Raw genomic sequence first — 16,951 nt, forward strand, 5'->3', positions numbered from 1 at the left:
CTTATTGAAAATAATAATCGAAATGAAAATTATAAACCCAAATTCTATAGGAGCTTTTTAAACCAGAGGAGATAAACTCATTAAAAATTTAGTTACTTAAGCATATATTGATAATACATTCTTTTAAAGGGAAAAAAGGAAACTTTTTGCCCTGCTTTGTTAGACTACTCTTAACTGAGCAGCCTTAATTTATGGAACTTGAGGCTTTGGTAATCATTAAATATTTATAAAGATGCTCATAGGGACTTCCCTGGTGGTGCAGTGGTTGAGAATCCGCCTGCCAGTGCTGGGGACACAGGTTCGATCCCTGGTTAGGGAAGATCCTACATGCCGTGGAGCAACTAAGCCCCCGTGCTACAACTAATGAGCCTGTGCTCTAGAGCCTGCGAGCCACAACTACTGAGCCCAAGCGCCACAACCTCTGAACCCTGTGCACTCTAGAGCCCGTGTGCCTCAACTACTGAGCCCACGTGCTGCAACTCCTGAAGCCCGTGTGCCTAGAGCCCTTGCTCCACAACAAGAGAAGCTACCGCAATGAGAAACCCCTGCACCACAACGAAGAGTAGCCCCCGCTCGCCGCAGCTAGAGAAAGCCTGCGCACAGCAATGAAGACCCAGCACAGCCAAAAAACAATACTAAAAAAAAAAAAAAAAAAAAAAGATGCTCATAGCTGTTCTCCCACCCCCACCCCCTTGACTTATGCAGCTGGAGAATTCCTTTTCATTTGTGATTTCAGGTCTAAGGCACGAGGTACCAATTACTGAAGAGAAAATAGTCAGTGATTCTCTTCAGTTTTGATAATATTTTAAAATACCAGTGATTAGTTTGAATAATGTATATTTCATCAGTTGTTAACATCTTACTCTTGCCTCTTTTAGGGCCTGCTGAAGTTCCCATGATGTCACCCAATGGATCCATTCCTCCCATCCACGTGCCTCCAGGTTATATTTCACAGGTAAACCATTTAATAGACTTCTCTGCTCACTATGGGCACTGTCATTATTCCAAAACAATATATGGCCTCAAAACCTTATTCCAGGATTAATTTAGTTAGGATAATGCTAGAGTTGTGGGGTTTTCTTGTTTTCCTGTTTTTGTTTTTGTTTTTGATTTTTGTTTGTGTGGCACCACATGGTCCTTCCTGAATCTTGCCGCTTGATGTGCCAGAAAGTCAGTGGGAGGGAAACACAGCAGGGTTACCAGGCTGCCTTCCTCTGAGGTGGGTTTCACACTTGACCATTTGACAATGGTTCCTTCGTTGAGTCTACTGCCTTAGAGACTTCCTTCTACCTGTACCACAATTTGCTAGAAAAAGAAAACTTGTAGACTTAATTAGTAAAAAATATCAAAGGAGACATATAGTTAACATAAATAGGGTCTGCCTTCTGTTATAGGAGTCCCGTTTTTCTGTAATGTGGCATGACTTGGGCTTGATAAATTACTGAATGTGATGTGAGAACTTCACTGTTAGCACTTAAATTTCTCTGAAATTGGATTATTTCTTAAGTAAAAAAAAAAAAAAAAGCAATAGCTGTTTAAAAAGTAGTAGCAGGGGGGCTTCCCTGGTGGTGCAGTGGTTGAGAGTCCGCCTGCCGATGCAGGGGACATGGTTTCGTGCCCTGGTCTGGGAGGATCCCACATGCCGCGGAGCGGCTGGGCCCGTTAGCCATGGCCGCTGAGCCTGCGTGTCCGGAGCCTGTGCTCTGCAACGGGAGGGGCCACAGCAGTGAGAGGCCCGCGTACCGCAAAAAAAAAGTAGTAGCAGGACTTCCCTGGCAGTCCAGTGGGTAGGACTCGACGCTTTCACTGCCGAGGTTGCGGGTTCAATCCCTGGTCAGGGACCTAAGATCCCACAAGCCTCTCAGTTCGGCCCCCCCCGCAAAAAAAAAAAAGTAGCAGCAATTTCAGAAGTGTGTTGGAAAGATTAAAAAAAAAAAAGTTAAAGGATAAAGTTGTACTCCTATTCCTGGGTAAGGTTTAAAGTCTTCAGGGTGCCTGGAACATGGGCATCTGTATATACTTTTGTTTTTTGTCCTCAGCTCCTAAAACAACTTGAACTCTCCCTGCACTACTTCCTCCCCAAATACCTAACTAACCAACTGTTTTTCTCTCTTTCTGCCACTATTGTACTTTTTTTCTGATTATAATGGCATCTTATATTCACTGGAAAAAATCTGAGAAGGCAGAAGAGTAGAAAAAAAGAAAATATTTGTAATTTTACTACCCACAGAAGACGATAATCTTTGTGTTAACATTTTTTGGGTTATAGTCTTCCAGATTTTTTTTTCTTTCTCTCTCTGTCTGCTTTTAAAATGGTTTAAAAATCTGTAATTTTCATTTTCAGTGATTTTGCTGGGGTGAAAAAATTGGCAGCTACATAGGAAAATTGCTGAAGTGCAGGCAGGAATCAAAGAAGATTTATCCTTCTCTGATGTAAAAACTTATCCATTTCTTCACTGTCTAAGCCATAGTGCAGCCACTATAATTTCATTTTTTCCATCCCTACTTCTTTTATGTGAGCCAGTTTGACATCTTTTTTTTTTTTTTTTTTTTTTTTTTTGGAGGAGCCAGAATGTTGGCCCATCTTCCCCCTGTTGCAAGTAAATGGCTTGTTTTACACAAGTCTTTGTAAATAAGGATCACTGAAGGGGAAAAGGGTGCAGAGCAAGTCCTTCCAGCCAAGACACACGATGGTGGATCACATTCACGTCACCAATTAACAGAAAAGAACAAGGAATGTAGAATTCCATTATGTCTCCCACTCATTTATTTGAGGAAGTGTTTCATTCCCTTGAACCAGAGTACAGTTCTCACCATTGTGATGGCTGAAATAACACCTCCTTTTATGCTAAATGCCCATTTAAGGAATACCAGTTAAAAATTGAACATTCTAGTGGAGAGAAGCTGTAATGTGCTTTTTATTGCTAGTGGTGTTGCTGTGATTGTATTAACTGCCAAACATTTATTAGGATTCCTAGGAAAAATAGAAACTTTTAGATCGTGGTGTATTTCTGATTCTGAAAAACTTCTATAGAAAATCTAAGTAGAAAGAGGAAAAACAGAACTGTAAACTTACTTTCATAAAGCTGATGATGGAAGCATAGTGAAACACTTTCTGAACTCAGAATTATGGCAGAAAGTGCTAGGAGATATTTGAAGAATAGGAAAAATGGAATAATTTGGATTCCGAATTGAAAAAGAACAAGAAGCAGTCTGTAAGGCACATATTCAACTCTTTTTAGACTGGGCTGTCTGCTCAGAAGATGGGCCCAGAGTTAAATAACCTTCAGTGGTAGCATTATAACTTGAATGATATTTGACAGTGAAGTGTCTTAAGTAAAAGTGATTATTATAATGAAGAAAATTGAGAACCTGAAGAGGTACAACATCGTCTTTAAGGCTGACCGTATATACACTTGAAAGGAATGAAGAAGGTTGGAACCAAGTATAAAATGTCTTAGGAGACTTGTGAAGGAGCAAAATACATTTTTGTTATGCAGTTGTGGGAAGAAATAATCACTTAAAAAAAAATCCCCCTCCTGGCTAGACATATGTGAGAATGCCCAATACTAGTCTGTCCCTATGCAATACAGTCTACATCTTAACCCCACCGTCCTTTTCCTCAAATACATGTGGCTTCCTTGTTCAGATCTAGAGTTGGGTGTACATTGTGTAGCAGTATAGTTAAAGGTCTCTGTTGTAGTATATGGATTCTTAATATTCAACCCTGTCCTCCTTTTGAGAATCACCTTTTCCTATTGCCCCACATTGCTACCACCTTAAACCTCTGTCCCCTGGCTTTTTCTCAACTTCATACTTTTGTGCCCATTATTTCTCTCTTCTTGGAGAACTCTAGAGCCCTTCTTTGTCTGACAGTTCAATAATTCTTCTACTCAAATACCCCTCCTCAATGTGACCACTTTAGAACCTCTAACACAGAGATGGTTGTTTTGGGGGTTTTTTTGTTTGTTTTTTTCCAGAATCTTTGGTACTTTGTTCCCATCTCTGTCATGAAACACAGTACATTTTATAACCATCCCCAAGAATCTTAGTGCTTCATTGGGATTATATCTGAGAATTTAGAATACTGCCTGGTACATAGTAGGTACTTGATAAGTGCTTTTAACTGTAAGTGATTGGCCAACTTGAAATAAAGTAAATACAGGATAGATTCATAGGTTTGGTTCAAAGATTTGCAGGTTCAAGTAGAGTAGTAATATGCCTGATAGCTGGAAAATTAGCAAGATGAGAGTGATGTATACCTGCAAGGAATGAAATGCTCTGAATGTGGATTTAAGAGAGAGAAGTGCCAAGATAGTTCAGTAGAGGAAGGAATAGTCTCTTCAACAAATAGTGCAGGGACAACTGGTTATCCAGATGCAACAGAATGAAGTTGGACCTCTACCTCACACCATATACAAAAATTAACTCAAAATGGATCATAGATGTAAGAACTAAAACTGTATAACTCTAGGAGTAAAATTTTATAACCTCGGATTAGGCAATGGAATCTTACATATGACACCAAAAGCACAAGCAGGAAAAGAAGAAAACAGATAAATTTGACTTCATCCAAATTACAACTTTTTGTGCTTCCAAGGTACCATCGACAAAATGAAAAGAGAACTCATAGATTGGGAGAAAATATATGCAAATCATATATTTTAGAAGGGACTTGTATCTAGAATATATAAGGAAATCTTAACGGCTCAAGGGTAAAAAGACAAAAAACCCAGTTTAAATATGGGCAAAGGATCAGAATAGACATTCTCCAAAAACAATGTACAAATGGCCAAATAGTACATGAAAAGATGGTGAGCATCATTTAACCATCAGGGAAATGAAATCAAAACCACAGTGCAATATACTTCACACACACTAGGATGGCTTTAATCAAAGAGACAAGTAGGAACAAGTGTTGGCAAGGATGTGGAACAATTGGAACCCTCATGCACTGCCTGTGGTAATGTAAAATGGTACAGCTGCTTTGGAAGATAGTCTGGCATTTCCTCAAATGGTTAAATATAGAGTTACCATGTGACTCTGCTATTCCACTACTAGATAAATACCCAAGAGGAGAGAAAACATATGTTTATACACAAAAAAGCTTGTACATGAATATTCATAGCAGCACTATTCATAATAACCCCAATGTGGAAACAACCCAAATGTCCATCAGCTTATGAATGGATAAACATGTTGTGATATATCCATAAAATGGACTATTATTCAGCCATAAGAAGGAATGAAGTACTTATACATGCTAAAAAGTGGTTGAACCTTGAGAATATTGTGCTAAGTGAAAGAAGCCAGACACAAAAGCCATATACAGTATCATTCCATTTATATATAATGTTCAGAACAGGCAAATCCATAGACACTGATAATATATTAGTTGTTGCCAGGGGCTGGGGGAGAGAGTATTAGGGAGTTGCTGCTAATGGGTGTGGTATTCTTTTTGGGGTGCTGACAGTGTTCTGGAAATAAATAGTGGTAATGGTCACTCAACTCTGAATATACTAAAAACCAACTGAATCAGACACTTTAAAAGAATGGATTTTGTGGTATGTAAATTATACCTCAATAAAGTTATTACAAAAGAGGAGGGAGGGAAAGATAGTGACTAGTCCTAATTATTAATCAGCAAACAGTGGCACAGCTGGGAAAAATGGCCCAGCCTGTCTTGGTGCCTGTGTTGATGGTGGTAGTAACTACTGTGTATGCTGTGCACTCTGCTAAATGCTTTATTTATGTTTCTAGTTTTCACCATCCTAACTTTACATACGAGGAAGCTAAGGCCCTGAGTTGAACCAGGATTTCAACCCAGGCATTTCTGAACTCACTGACCTTTTCCCCACTATGATGTGATCTCTAAGTCATTGACAGAGCCTACTTTGATGGATATACAGTTGACCCTTGAAGAACATGAGTTGAAACTGTGCAGGTCCACTTATACGTGGATTTTTTTCAGTACTAAATACTCAGTACTACACTATCCGTGGTTGGTTGAGTCCATGGATGAGGAGCTACAGATAAGGAGAGCTGATTATAAGTTATTTGCAGACTTTTGACTGTGAGGCGGGTCTGTACCCCTAACGCCCACCTTGTTCAAAGATTAACTGTATTTGCTTCATGTTACATTGCTTTTTGACAATGTGCGTGTGGATGTGTGGTGTGTCTACTTGTGCATCTCTAATACTAAAACCCCAGCTCCTCATATATGAGATGGTACATTATTGTAAGAAAATTGAAGAGAGAGGCAAGTAAATGATTAAAGACATTACAGTAGTCACTCTAAACTGAGTCAATGGGGAATTTCTTGGTTGTAGCATTCATTCCATACTTCAGTAGCTAAAAGTGCTTTAAAGATAAATTGATAAACTTGATCAAGTTGACAAAATACCAGTGTCAGTAATGAGCAAATGATCTTATAGAAAGACAAACATGTGGAGTTGAGACAGCTCTGCTGTGACGCACAGTCAACAGCACAGCCTGTATTTTCTTAGGTTGGGAAGGACTGACCCTGTGGGCTTTAGAGATAGTGTGGACTAGGGCAGGAGAACAGTGGAATCTTCTCTGAGATAGTAAGCTTTTCTTTGTTGTAGTGTGAGTGTGTGTTTTACTTTTTGGTGGGAGGCTGGGGGAGGTTTGAGGAAAATGTGAGCTGACATTTTCAACTTGAGAGAAAACACAGGCTAAGTTTTTGTGTTTTTTTTTTTTCCCACCTGTGAGAAAGTGGATTTAGGTGAGAGGGAATTTAATTTAGCCTTATCCACTTATCACCATTATTTCCATTATGTAAAAGCATTTATTAGTGTCATTAGGGTTGAAGCTATGGGAAAAGAGGGTGAGCTAGGAAGAACATGGACATTACTTGAAAAGGCCTGCCTTCGTATTCCACCATGGCTACTTCCGTGTAGCTTCTACAAACTCTTTTGCCACATAGGTGAATGCCTACCTGATGTGGCAGAGGGAAGAATTAAGAGAAATGCTGTGTAAGGTGTGTAGTCCACAGTGGGCATTCACTAAGTGGTAGCTATTAGAATGAAGAAGCCTGTTAGAACAATTTCAGTGAAAGTTTGGCAGAATTTGCCTTCCTCAATACATATTGAGATCATGCCATATGAAGCAAATTTTTCCTTTCATTGTACACTTCCCTGGTTTTTCTTAAATTTTTTTTAACCTCATCATTAACTTTTGAAGAATTTATATATAAAAATTTCTTAAGCACATGCCTTGAGTTTTATGTTCCATGCTTCCATAGTAATTTATGAAACATTTTCAAAAGTTACAGGGAAAGGATTCATGTAGACCCCCAGATTTAAAAAGAATATGAAGAGACAAAGTGAAACATCCAAGTTAATGTTCCACCATTTGAGAAACCACTCTTCTTTTTCCAGGTTAATTGATGTAACCTAAAATCTTCAGAGTAGTCAAAATAAGTGTTTCTGTTGTTATAGCAGAAGTACACATTTTAACCCATTCCGTTGTTTTGGGGATTAGTTAATAGGTAAATACCTGTTGAAATTATATATATTCCATTTCTCTTGACAGGGGAGAGACGAGAAATCTATTTAAATACATGTTTAAATTTTGGTTTGGTTGATCATTCTCCAGTGAGGCTTGTTTTAAGAGTTGGCCAGAAATCAGAGCCTTGTGGAGAAACAATGGGGCCTGTTAGGTGGAAGCCATGGAATGCTTTTCTCCGTTTTGTTCAGTCAAGTCGGCTGAGCTATGAGCATTAGCCTCAACTGCTTCCCTTTGGTAATTACAACCTAGTGTTAAACTAATGCTGTGCTTTACCTTCAACGTTGTAAAAATGATGAGCAGGAAGGAACATGGGGCATTGCCCTGTGCCTGGGTAGACCAAGAATCAGACCCATTTGGCGGCCAATAATAAGAAAATTGGAATCTCTTTCAAAACTTTAAATCCTCTAGAAAAATGGACTTTTCTATAGGAAGTTAGGAAGATGTTTCACAGTGAACAGTGTGTGTGCACACAGTGTGTGCACGGGTGTCGTGAGCTTCTGTGGAAAAGAGCAGAGGACTTAACATACCCATTCTGTTTTTGTTTCTATCATCATCAGATTTAACTTTATTTTCATTTTATGGCTTATTTTGTCTGAGGAGCGATTACAGACAGGGTTGGCGATGCTAAATTAAAGAGCTGTACCCTCCCCTCAAAGCATTTTGCAAGTTCTCTCTTTCTGAGTCCTCTGTCTCCCTGTTCTGCATTTTCTTTTGGATTTCTTCCCTTTGTTTCTACGATCCTGGCATTGCGACCTAATAGAACACAGGATTAGCAGCATGAAATATGTGTCCTGTTCATCACTGTATCTCTAGTTCCTTGAAAGGTGTCAAGCACATACTAGGTATTTATCAAAATTTGGCTGACTTTTGGAGTCATTTTTATCTTGTGGAGGGAGGAGGGCAAAGGAAAGTGTTTGAGGATCTCTGAGGTTCTTTTCTAATCTAAAATTAGAGGATTCTCCTGTACTGTTCATACTGCTCCTTAAGAAGGAGACCAAGAGAGAATATAAGTAAGTTTCCATAAGCAATCACTACCAAAACAGTGGGGCACACTTTTTTGGGATTTAGCATTCTATTGAGTAGAATGCTATTCTTCACTTCTACAGAAAAATGATAGTTGATTTGATAGTTGATTTTCATAGTAATAATATTGAGAAGATGTCACATCTAGAAATGACTTCTGAATCATTGATAAGGATTAAATTATGCACATTACATTATATATGATTTTATCACACAATTATTGTAGTCTGTCTTTCTAAGTTAATAACCCACTTTTGTCATATGTAACGCCCAACCTTTGGGCACAAAACTTAACCAAGGTTAAGTGGTTATATTCCTACACACTCTTTGAAACTCATCAGGTTTACAAACTTGGACTTACAGTTGTTTTGCTTTGTAATAAATATCTGATTATCAACAGCACAGATTCTTTTTTTTGCCGTACGCGGCGGGCCTCTCACTGTTGTGGCCTCTCCCATTGCGGAGCACAGGCTCCGGACGCGCAGGCTCAGCGGCCACGGCTCACAGGCCCAGCCGCTCCGCGGCATGTGGGATCTTCCCGGACCAGGGAACGAAGCCGTGTCCCCTGCATCGGCAGGCGGACTCTCAACCACTGTGCCACCTGGGAAGCCCCCAGCACAGATTCTTAATCCTTTCTCGTGCCATGGAACCCACTGCCAGACTGATGAGCATTTTTGAGTGTAAAATATAAAATTCATAGACACAATCTAGAACAACCTGCCTGTGTTTCCATTGATGTAAATGTGTCTGAGAAGCTGGACTGAAAAGATGTTATTGGCTTTGTCTTCTGTGCTGGTCAATGGAGAGGTGCTGGAGGAACAGCAACAGTTATTCCCGTTGATTCCTGCTGTTAATAGCTTTATTAATATCTTTTTTAAAAATTGAAGAACAGTTGATTTACAGTGTTGTGTTAATCTCTGCTGTACAGCAAAGTGATTCAGTTATACATATATATATATATATATATATATATATATATACATTTTTAAAACATTCTTTTCCATTATGATTTATCTCAGGACATTGAATATAGTTCCCTGTGCTATACAGTAGGACCTTGTTGTTTATTATTAATATCTTAAAGGCAGCTCAGTTTGGCACAAATTAAACCATCAGATTGCTACTTACTGTTTATCTTCTAACAAATATTCTGTTCCTTAAAACAGCATTTCCATCTAGTCTGAAATAATTGTTTGGTCCATTTTATTAATTGGAACTCTATGGATGTAACTCTTTTCACTTGTCCAATGTTCTCATGCTCCGTACAGATACTGGGGAGTATTAGATTTGATTTTTGATCTTCAAATGTGGTTCTTTTTGGTATTTGGGTTGGTAATATACAATAAAATATGACCAAAGGCACAGTATTTCTAGTGAGAGTACTTGGGTATGAATCTTGTCACCCATTTAGCAGGCCTTAGGTTAATTACTTAATTGCTCCTGAAGATTCTTAATCCAGAATTTAGGACTATGATGTTGCCTATGTTAGAGGATCTTCTGAGTATTATGCGAGTTATGTGCCGAGCACTTTATACGTTATTAAGTTGCTTAGCTCTCTCTAAATAGGGCCTCTCTGTCCCTCAAGCTAGGGTAGCCAAGATATGGTAATGGAGCTGGCACCAGCTGAGGACCCAACACCAGTTCTGTGGTTCATAAGATGTGTCTCAAACCTTGCTGGCTTCCTTCTTAATGTCCCCTCAGCTATATAGCATTCCATACTTTACTGAAGAAGTTGGATTAAAAGAGATACCACAGAAGATGTACTTGTTTCCATACTCCTCTCCAGCCTTCAGTGGTTTTAGTTATAAATCACTTGACAGTCACCTGGAAGGAGCCCTGTCTGTTTAGTAAAGTACTAAAAGTTGATTTCATTTATATATGCCCTAGCTGTGCTTCTTTTTCCAGATTAAAGATTTATGTAAGTGTCAGTGGTTTTTCTGTGTATAAAAGTGTTAGTACCTATAAAGCCACCAGAGTGAGGCTTGCCATTTATGAGGGTATCTCCTTATATTGGTCACCTCTTTTTATTTATTTATTTTTTAACATCTTTATCGGAGTATAATTGCTTTACAATGGTGTGTTAGTTTCTGCTTTATAACAAAGTGAATCAGTTATACATATACCTATATGCCCATATCTCCTCCCTCTTGTGTCTCCCTCCCTCCCACCCTCCCTATCCCACCCTTCTAGGTGGTCACAAAGCACCGAGCTGATCTCCCTGTGCTATGCGGCTGCTTCCCACTAGCTATCTATTTTTCATTTGGTAGTGTATATATGTCCATGCCACTCTCTCACTTCATCCCAGCTTACCCTTCCCCCTCCCCATGTCCTCAAGTCCATTCTCTACATCTGTGTCTTTATTCCTGTCCTGCCCCTAGGTTCTTCAGAACCTTTTTTTTTTTTTAGGTTCCATGTATATGTGTTAGCGTACGGTATTTGTTTTTCTCTTTCTGACTTACTTCACTCTGTATGACAGACTCTAGGTCCATCCACCTCACTACAAATAACTCAGTTTCATTTTTTTTTTATGGCTGAGTAATATTCCATTGTATATATGTGCCACATCTTCTTTACCCATTCATTTGTCGATGGACACTTAGGTTGCTTCCATGTCCTGGCTATTGTAAATAGAGCTGCAATGAACATTGTGGTACATGACTCTTTTTCAATTATGGTTTTCTCAGGGTATATGCCCAGTAGTGGGATTGCTGGGTCGTATGGTCACCTCTGTACAAGCTTGTCTCTAAGATTCATGCTCTAAAATATTGAAGACAAGTGCCATATCAATACCTTCAACTTGTGATTCCCCGTTCAGCAACCTAGGATTTGTTATCTGGATCTAACCATTCCCCTGTCACTCTATACTTTAGCCATTGCCTGAAGTTGGCATGTGCATTAAAAATTATGCACCAAAGGACAATTTAAGGTTTCTAGGTATAAATGAGTGTGTGGGTAAAATGTTTGGGGAATTTTTATTCATTCATGAATCACCTTATTACTTAAATCCTTAAGTTTGGTTACCTGTGAAGCATATGAAATTAGTTGTTTACTTAGTCATTGGCAAGAACTGTTTCAGAAAAGTAGCTGGAATTTTCAAGGAACTTTTTTCTTCCTTGATTCAGAGAGGATGTTGATTATCAATCTGCAACTACTCTGCAGGATAATCCTTTGATATTGTATAAAGGTCTTTTAGAAACCCAGAAATATCACCAATAATTTATTTTTCCATTCTGCTACAAAAATAACCATGCTGTGCAGCAAGAGGAGCTGGTCCTAAACCTAGAGGGTTTATTGTCTCAGACCATTCATGATAATGTTACACTGGAAAGAGCAGATAGTATTTCATCAGTGTTGGGCTGTAACAGATGTGAAGAGAAAGGAGATTGAGAACTAACATTTGATGTTTTCAGCCACAGTTGTGATTATTCAATTTGAACAGACAGAAAAGTAAGTCAGGAGATTTGAGAAGTACATTGAATTCTGCCACGTTTTTAAGTCAAGTAACTTAACTTCATCTGCAAAATAGAATCACTACTTGGCTCCTGTAATTCTTTGGTTGCCCTTTGAATATTCCTTTATCCTAATTTTCTCTTTCTTCTAAGGTATTTGGGGATGGTGGTAGGAGTTTCATCCATCCATAGCAGCAAAACGGGGGTTGGTCTGGGGAAAGTACAGTCCATATGTTTTTTTTTTTTTTTTTTTTTTTTGCGGTACGCGGGCCTCTCACTGTTGTGGCCTCTTCCGCTGCGGAGCACAGGCTCCGGACGTGCAGGCTCAGCGGCCATGGCTCACGGGCCCAGCCGCTCCGCGGCATGTGGGATCCTCCCGGACCGGGGCACGAACCCGCATCCCCTGCATCGGCAGGCGGACTCCCAACCACTGCGCCACCAGGGAAGCCCAGTCCATATGTTTTAAGTCTCTACCCTCTATGAAGAACAAACTTGCTTTTCCTCTTTTGTATTGTTTACTATATTAGAAAATGCCTAGTGAGGAGTCAGTGCAGAAAGGAAAGGCGAGAAATAATGCTTCTTTATTCCTGGTTGGTGATGAATAAAGTAAAGTCACTCAACTGCATTTGGATTTGAAGTAGAACTTATATAGGAAATGTGTAAGTTTTCTGTGTCTTTCGTACAGTAAAATCATACTTATTTAAAATAAGAGTGTCAGGGATAACAGATCTGGAATGAATTGAGTTTAGATTATCTGAAAGTTTAGAGTATGATGTCTAAACTCAGATATATACCTGAGTTATGCGGTGGGTTGAATTTGATAAAGAATGTGTTAATAGCTTTTGCTAGACATCAAATCTAAGAGAGAAAAAAATTTTTTTTTGCTTGCTTTTTCATTCATTTTTTGGTTAGCTAACATATATTGAGAGCCTCCTGTGTGCCTGGGTGTCTTGAGGGACTTGGAGTTGGTGGGAGACACAGATCTGTAATCTGCGTTACAGGACAGAGATGCTGGTGGAGAGGTGAGCACCAGTCTGGCTGGCAGAAGCGGGGACTGTTTGCCTGCCCGTCCCTCTGTCCATGCGGCTGTTTCATGTTGCCCAGCCTTTTCTTCTCCTTGTTCACTGCTCAGTTTTAGCTGAGACTTCTTCCCTTGCCAGAATGGCCTGGGAGCCCTCTTTTAAGTATGTTGGCCACAGTTAGGAAGTGAGTCTGAGCCCAACTTTCCCAAACACATTAGGTCCCAGTTTTCTGTGTGCAGCGGCTCACTCAAGCAGTCCAGATTTGCACGCTGCCTGCACGCACGCGGGCTCACGTGTGTCCACACGCAGTCTGTTCTGCCTGCACCTGGGATCATCACTGACCATTGGGGCAGCCTGCTAAAATTTTTCTTTTGCCTCCTACCATTGAAGCTCTTTTGATTCTTGTTGTTTGCAGCCCAGAAGAAGTAGAAGGGGAGAGTTTTAGGAACTCTAAAGGAGTTCCTAAAGAAGGCTTTTAGTTTGTTAAACTAAAAAGAAGGAGGAGTTTGTTAAAATTCCTGTGGAGCATTTCAGTTCAGTAAGGAGAAGAACTACCTTCTCTGTTAACACGAGAAAGGATCATCAAGACATAAGTGTTTTTAAGATGTCCATTTTAGTTCTTGGACTCAAAATTGCACCCCATCTTCCTCCCCCGCCACTTCCCCCCATAGCTCTCTGACCTTGTGTGTGTTAGCTTAACTTTACTGAGCTTCATTCCTTTTCTCTCTCAAATGGGGATAACTGTATTTGCCTCCCAGGGTTGTTGGGAAGATTTAGTGAGGTGGTAATATTTTTTTTTTTTTTTATGGTCTTTAACATTTTTTATTTTATTTTATTTTTTTTTTTGCGGTACGTGGGCCTCTCACTGTTGTGGCCTCTCCCATTGCGGAGCACAGGCTCCGGACGCACAGGCTCAGCGGCCATGGCTCACGGGTCCAGCCGCTCCGTGACATGTGGGATCTTCCCGGGCCGGGGCACGAACCCGTGTCCCCTGCATCGGCAGGTGGACTCTCAACCACTGTGCCACCAGGGAAGCCCGGTAATATTAATAGTAGTAATTGCTAGGTAAGGTTTATCTATTATGTATCAGTTACTGTTCCAGGACCTTAACATGTTGTTGCCTTATTTCGGGTAGAAGATATTAAAGCAGAGCAGCAGGTATTCAATAAATATTGTTTGTATCTTGAATCCTTTCACATCTCTTAATAACCTATTTCTAACAGTTCATTATTTACATATTTATTTCGCAGCATACCTAACTCCTGTATGATTCTTTACGTAATGAAAACTTGGGAGTATAGACCAGAATGAAAATCTGGTTCTGCAGTTGAACTAGTTGTACATTTTAATCATGCTGTGCCTTGGTTTTCTCATGTACAACGGGATGCTAATATCTAGTTCTCCAGTAGTTAAGGAAGTCACATGAGGTGACAGGTGACAGCAGCTGGCAGGCCACAGGCACTGGCTGTGACTTGCCTTCTCCTCTCCCTCCCTGCTGCTCCCGTTAGCCCTTCCTCTTGCTGTTGCCCCCAGGCTATCTCATTTTGTTTTAACCGTTCTCTTGGTCATACTTCTAAAAACACTGGTGTAAGGAAGGCATACATTCTCTCGGTTTAACCTTTTGTGCCTCATTTTCTAGCCTCTCATCCATGTGTATAAGCCACAGGATAGCAAAGGATACTAGGCACATAGAAGTTCCTCAATAAATACTTATTGAGTAGAATAAAGGGACGTGATAAAGATTCAAACTAGCTGCTGTTTGCCATCAAGCTTTCCTCCTTAGCTAGAGGAAGGTGGCTGGGTTTTAGTCCAGGAGGATAAATGCATTACTTTTTTTTTTTTTTTTTGGGTACATGACTCTTTTTGAATTACGGTTTTCTCAGGGTATATGCCCAGTAGTGGGATTGCTGGGTGATATGGTAGTCCTATTTGTAATTTTTTTTTTTTTTACATCTTTATTGGAGTATAATTGCTTCACAATGGTGTGTTAGTTTCTGCTTTATAACAAAGTGAATCAGTTATACATATACATCTGTTTCCATATCCCTTCCCTCTGTATTACTTTTTGAAGAGAGGTTTTTTTTTGTTTGTTTTTTGTGGTGCGGGGCGGGGGTTGTTTGCTTTGTTTTTTGTTTTTGTTTTAAGCAGACAAGAATGGTAGAACTTAAGATAGGAGGCTCTGAGAGGTGGCGTTTTAATTTGCTAAGGCCACCATAACAAAGTGTCATAGACTGGGTGGCTTAAACAACAGAAATTATTTCCTCACAGCTCCTCAGGCTATCAGTTTGGTTTCTTTTAAGGCCTCTCTCGTTGACGGCCTTCTTCCTTTGCTGTCCTCACATGGTCTTCCCTCTGCCTGTCTGTGTCCTAATTTCCTTTTCTTATATGGATATCAGTCATGTCTGATTAGGACCCACCCATATGACCTCATTTTACCATAATTACTTCATTAAAGGCCCTATCTCCAAATACAGTCACATGCTGAGGTACTGCGGGTTAGGACATAAATATATGAATTGGTGTGGGGCAGGGAGGAGGACACATAATTCAGTCCATAACAGGTGGCAACCTTGAGGACCTAGCACAATGATGTTTTCCAAGGATCTGTGCTCTCTGGAGAAGGTGGGTGTTCCGTTGGGTCACAGGGTTAGAAAAAAATCTAGATGAAGAATACTTGGTTTTCATTTCTGAAAAAACAGTACTTTGTTCAGATTTCTGAACAGAACTCACTAGGACTCAATCTAATTTTTCTCTTTATTTTTAGGGTAGACAAATCTTAATGTTTAGCACCTATTTTTTTTTCCCACTTTTGAATATCCAGTGCTTAGCTCATAGTATGTATCAGGAAATAGTTGTTGAATTGAATACAGGTGATTTGTCTGCCTCTGGACATTGTCCCAATTTCATTCACCCCAAAAGGAAATGAATTGTCTTTTCCATGGTCGTTTATGAAGACTAAAGGCACGTTTTTATTGTCTCAGGATTTTTAGACTGAACTCTTTCTGATGTCTGAATTCTTCTGCTACAGTAGTATATTTCTTTATGAACCGTATTTTTTAAAGAATGTTACTGCCACCATTTCCTGAGTTGCTTATTATTTTGTGCGTTATTATCGCTCCTCAGACTTTCTTATTCTTTGGAGGAACATAGGCATAATTTCCTTAGACATAGATCAAAACTGCATTTGATAATTAAATATGCTACAGTTTGTGTTATGGAAGAACAATAAACAAAATAGTACAAATTTTTTTGATTTTTGTTTCTGATTATTTCAGAATATTTCATTTCATAAAAATATTTTTAGTCATAAGGTAGGCTTTGATTGGCTAAGGAGCAGATTTCCAAAAGTATCCCATCACACATGTACATGTAAATAGACTTCTTTCACAAATAACACAGAATAATTTAAGATAATTAAATATGGGACTATCAAACAGTTTTCATATATGCAGGCAGTTTGTGGTTTCAAGAAGCTACTTAGTTCTCTAACTGGAAATCCATTTTTTGGTGAATAGTAATTTATACTTCATATTTATTAATTTTTGTAATTAGTGGACATATTTATTCTTATAAAATATAGTAGTAAAAAGATAATGTTTCAGCTCTGTATCTCTATTTTTTTTTTTCCCCTTGACTGGAATTCTTACTTTTGTTAGTGCTTTTTGCTCAACTTTTTCTTTTTAAGCACTTTAACAAGTCAGAAACTATATGATGAAATGAAAGTAATTTCTCTTCATTGTAACTACCCCTGTTTATAAGCCCAGGGTTGTTCTTCATATTTAGTGAGATCCCTGTTCTTGCACTACCTCAGTCGAGTCTGTATAGCCTGCTTGATCATTGGAAGTTTTACGTAGACTGTAATAATGAACCTTGTAAGCTTCTAAAACAAATACTTTGCTTTTGTGCCCTTCCATTGTCTAGCACAGG

At 39.3% G+C, this 16,951-nt stretch overlaps 1 protein-coding gene across 4 annotated transcripts in view; it reads left to right on the forward strand.

Annotated features, from left to right (window-relative positions):
• Positions 1-16,951, forward strand: part of FNDC3B (fibronectin type III domain containing 3B) — a gene marked incomplete at its 3' end in the record, with an annotated part of 350,833 nt that overhangs the window by 185,277 nt on the left and 148,605 nt on the right. For all 4 annotated transcript variants that reach the window (XM_081235889.1, XM_081235892.1, XM_081235891.1 and 1 more), the window contains exon 4: positions 879-955. In XM_081235889.1, coding sequence (XP_081092015.1) covers positions 879-955 — 77 coding nt within the window. The remainder of the gene's footprint in view (positions 1-878; positions 956-16,951) is intronic.

This window comes from Mesoplodon bidens (assembly GCF_964165515.1).
Source record: "Mesoplodon bidens genome assembly, chromosome: 5".
NCBI lineage: Eukaryota > Metazoa > Chordata > Mammalia > Artiodactyla > Ziphiidae > Mesoplodon > Mesoplodon bidens.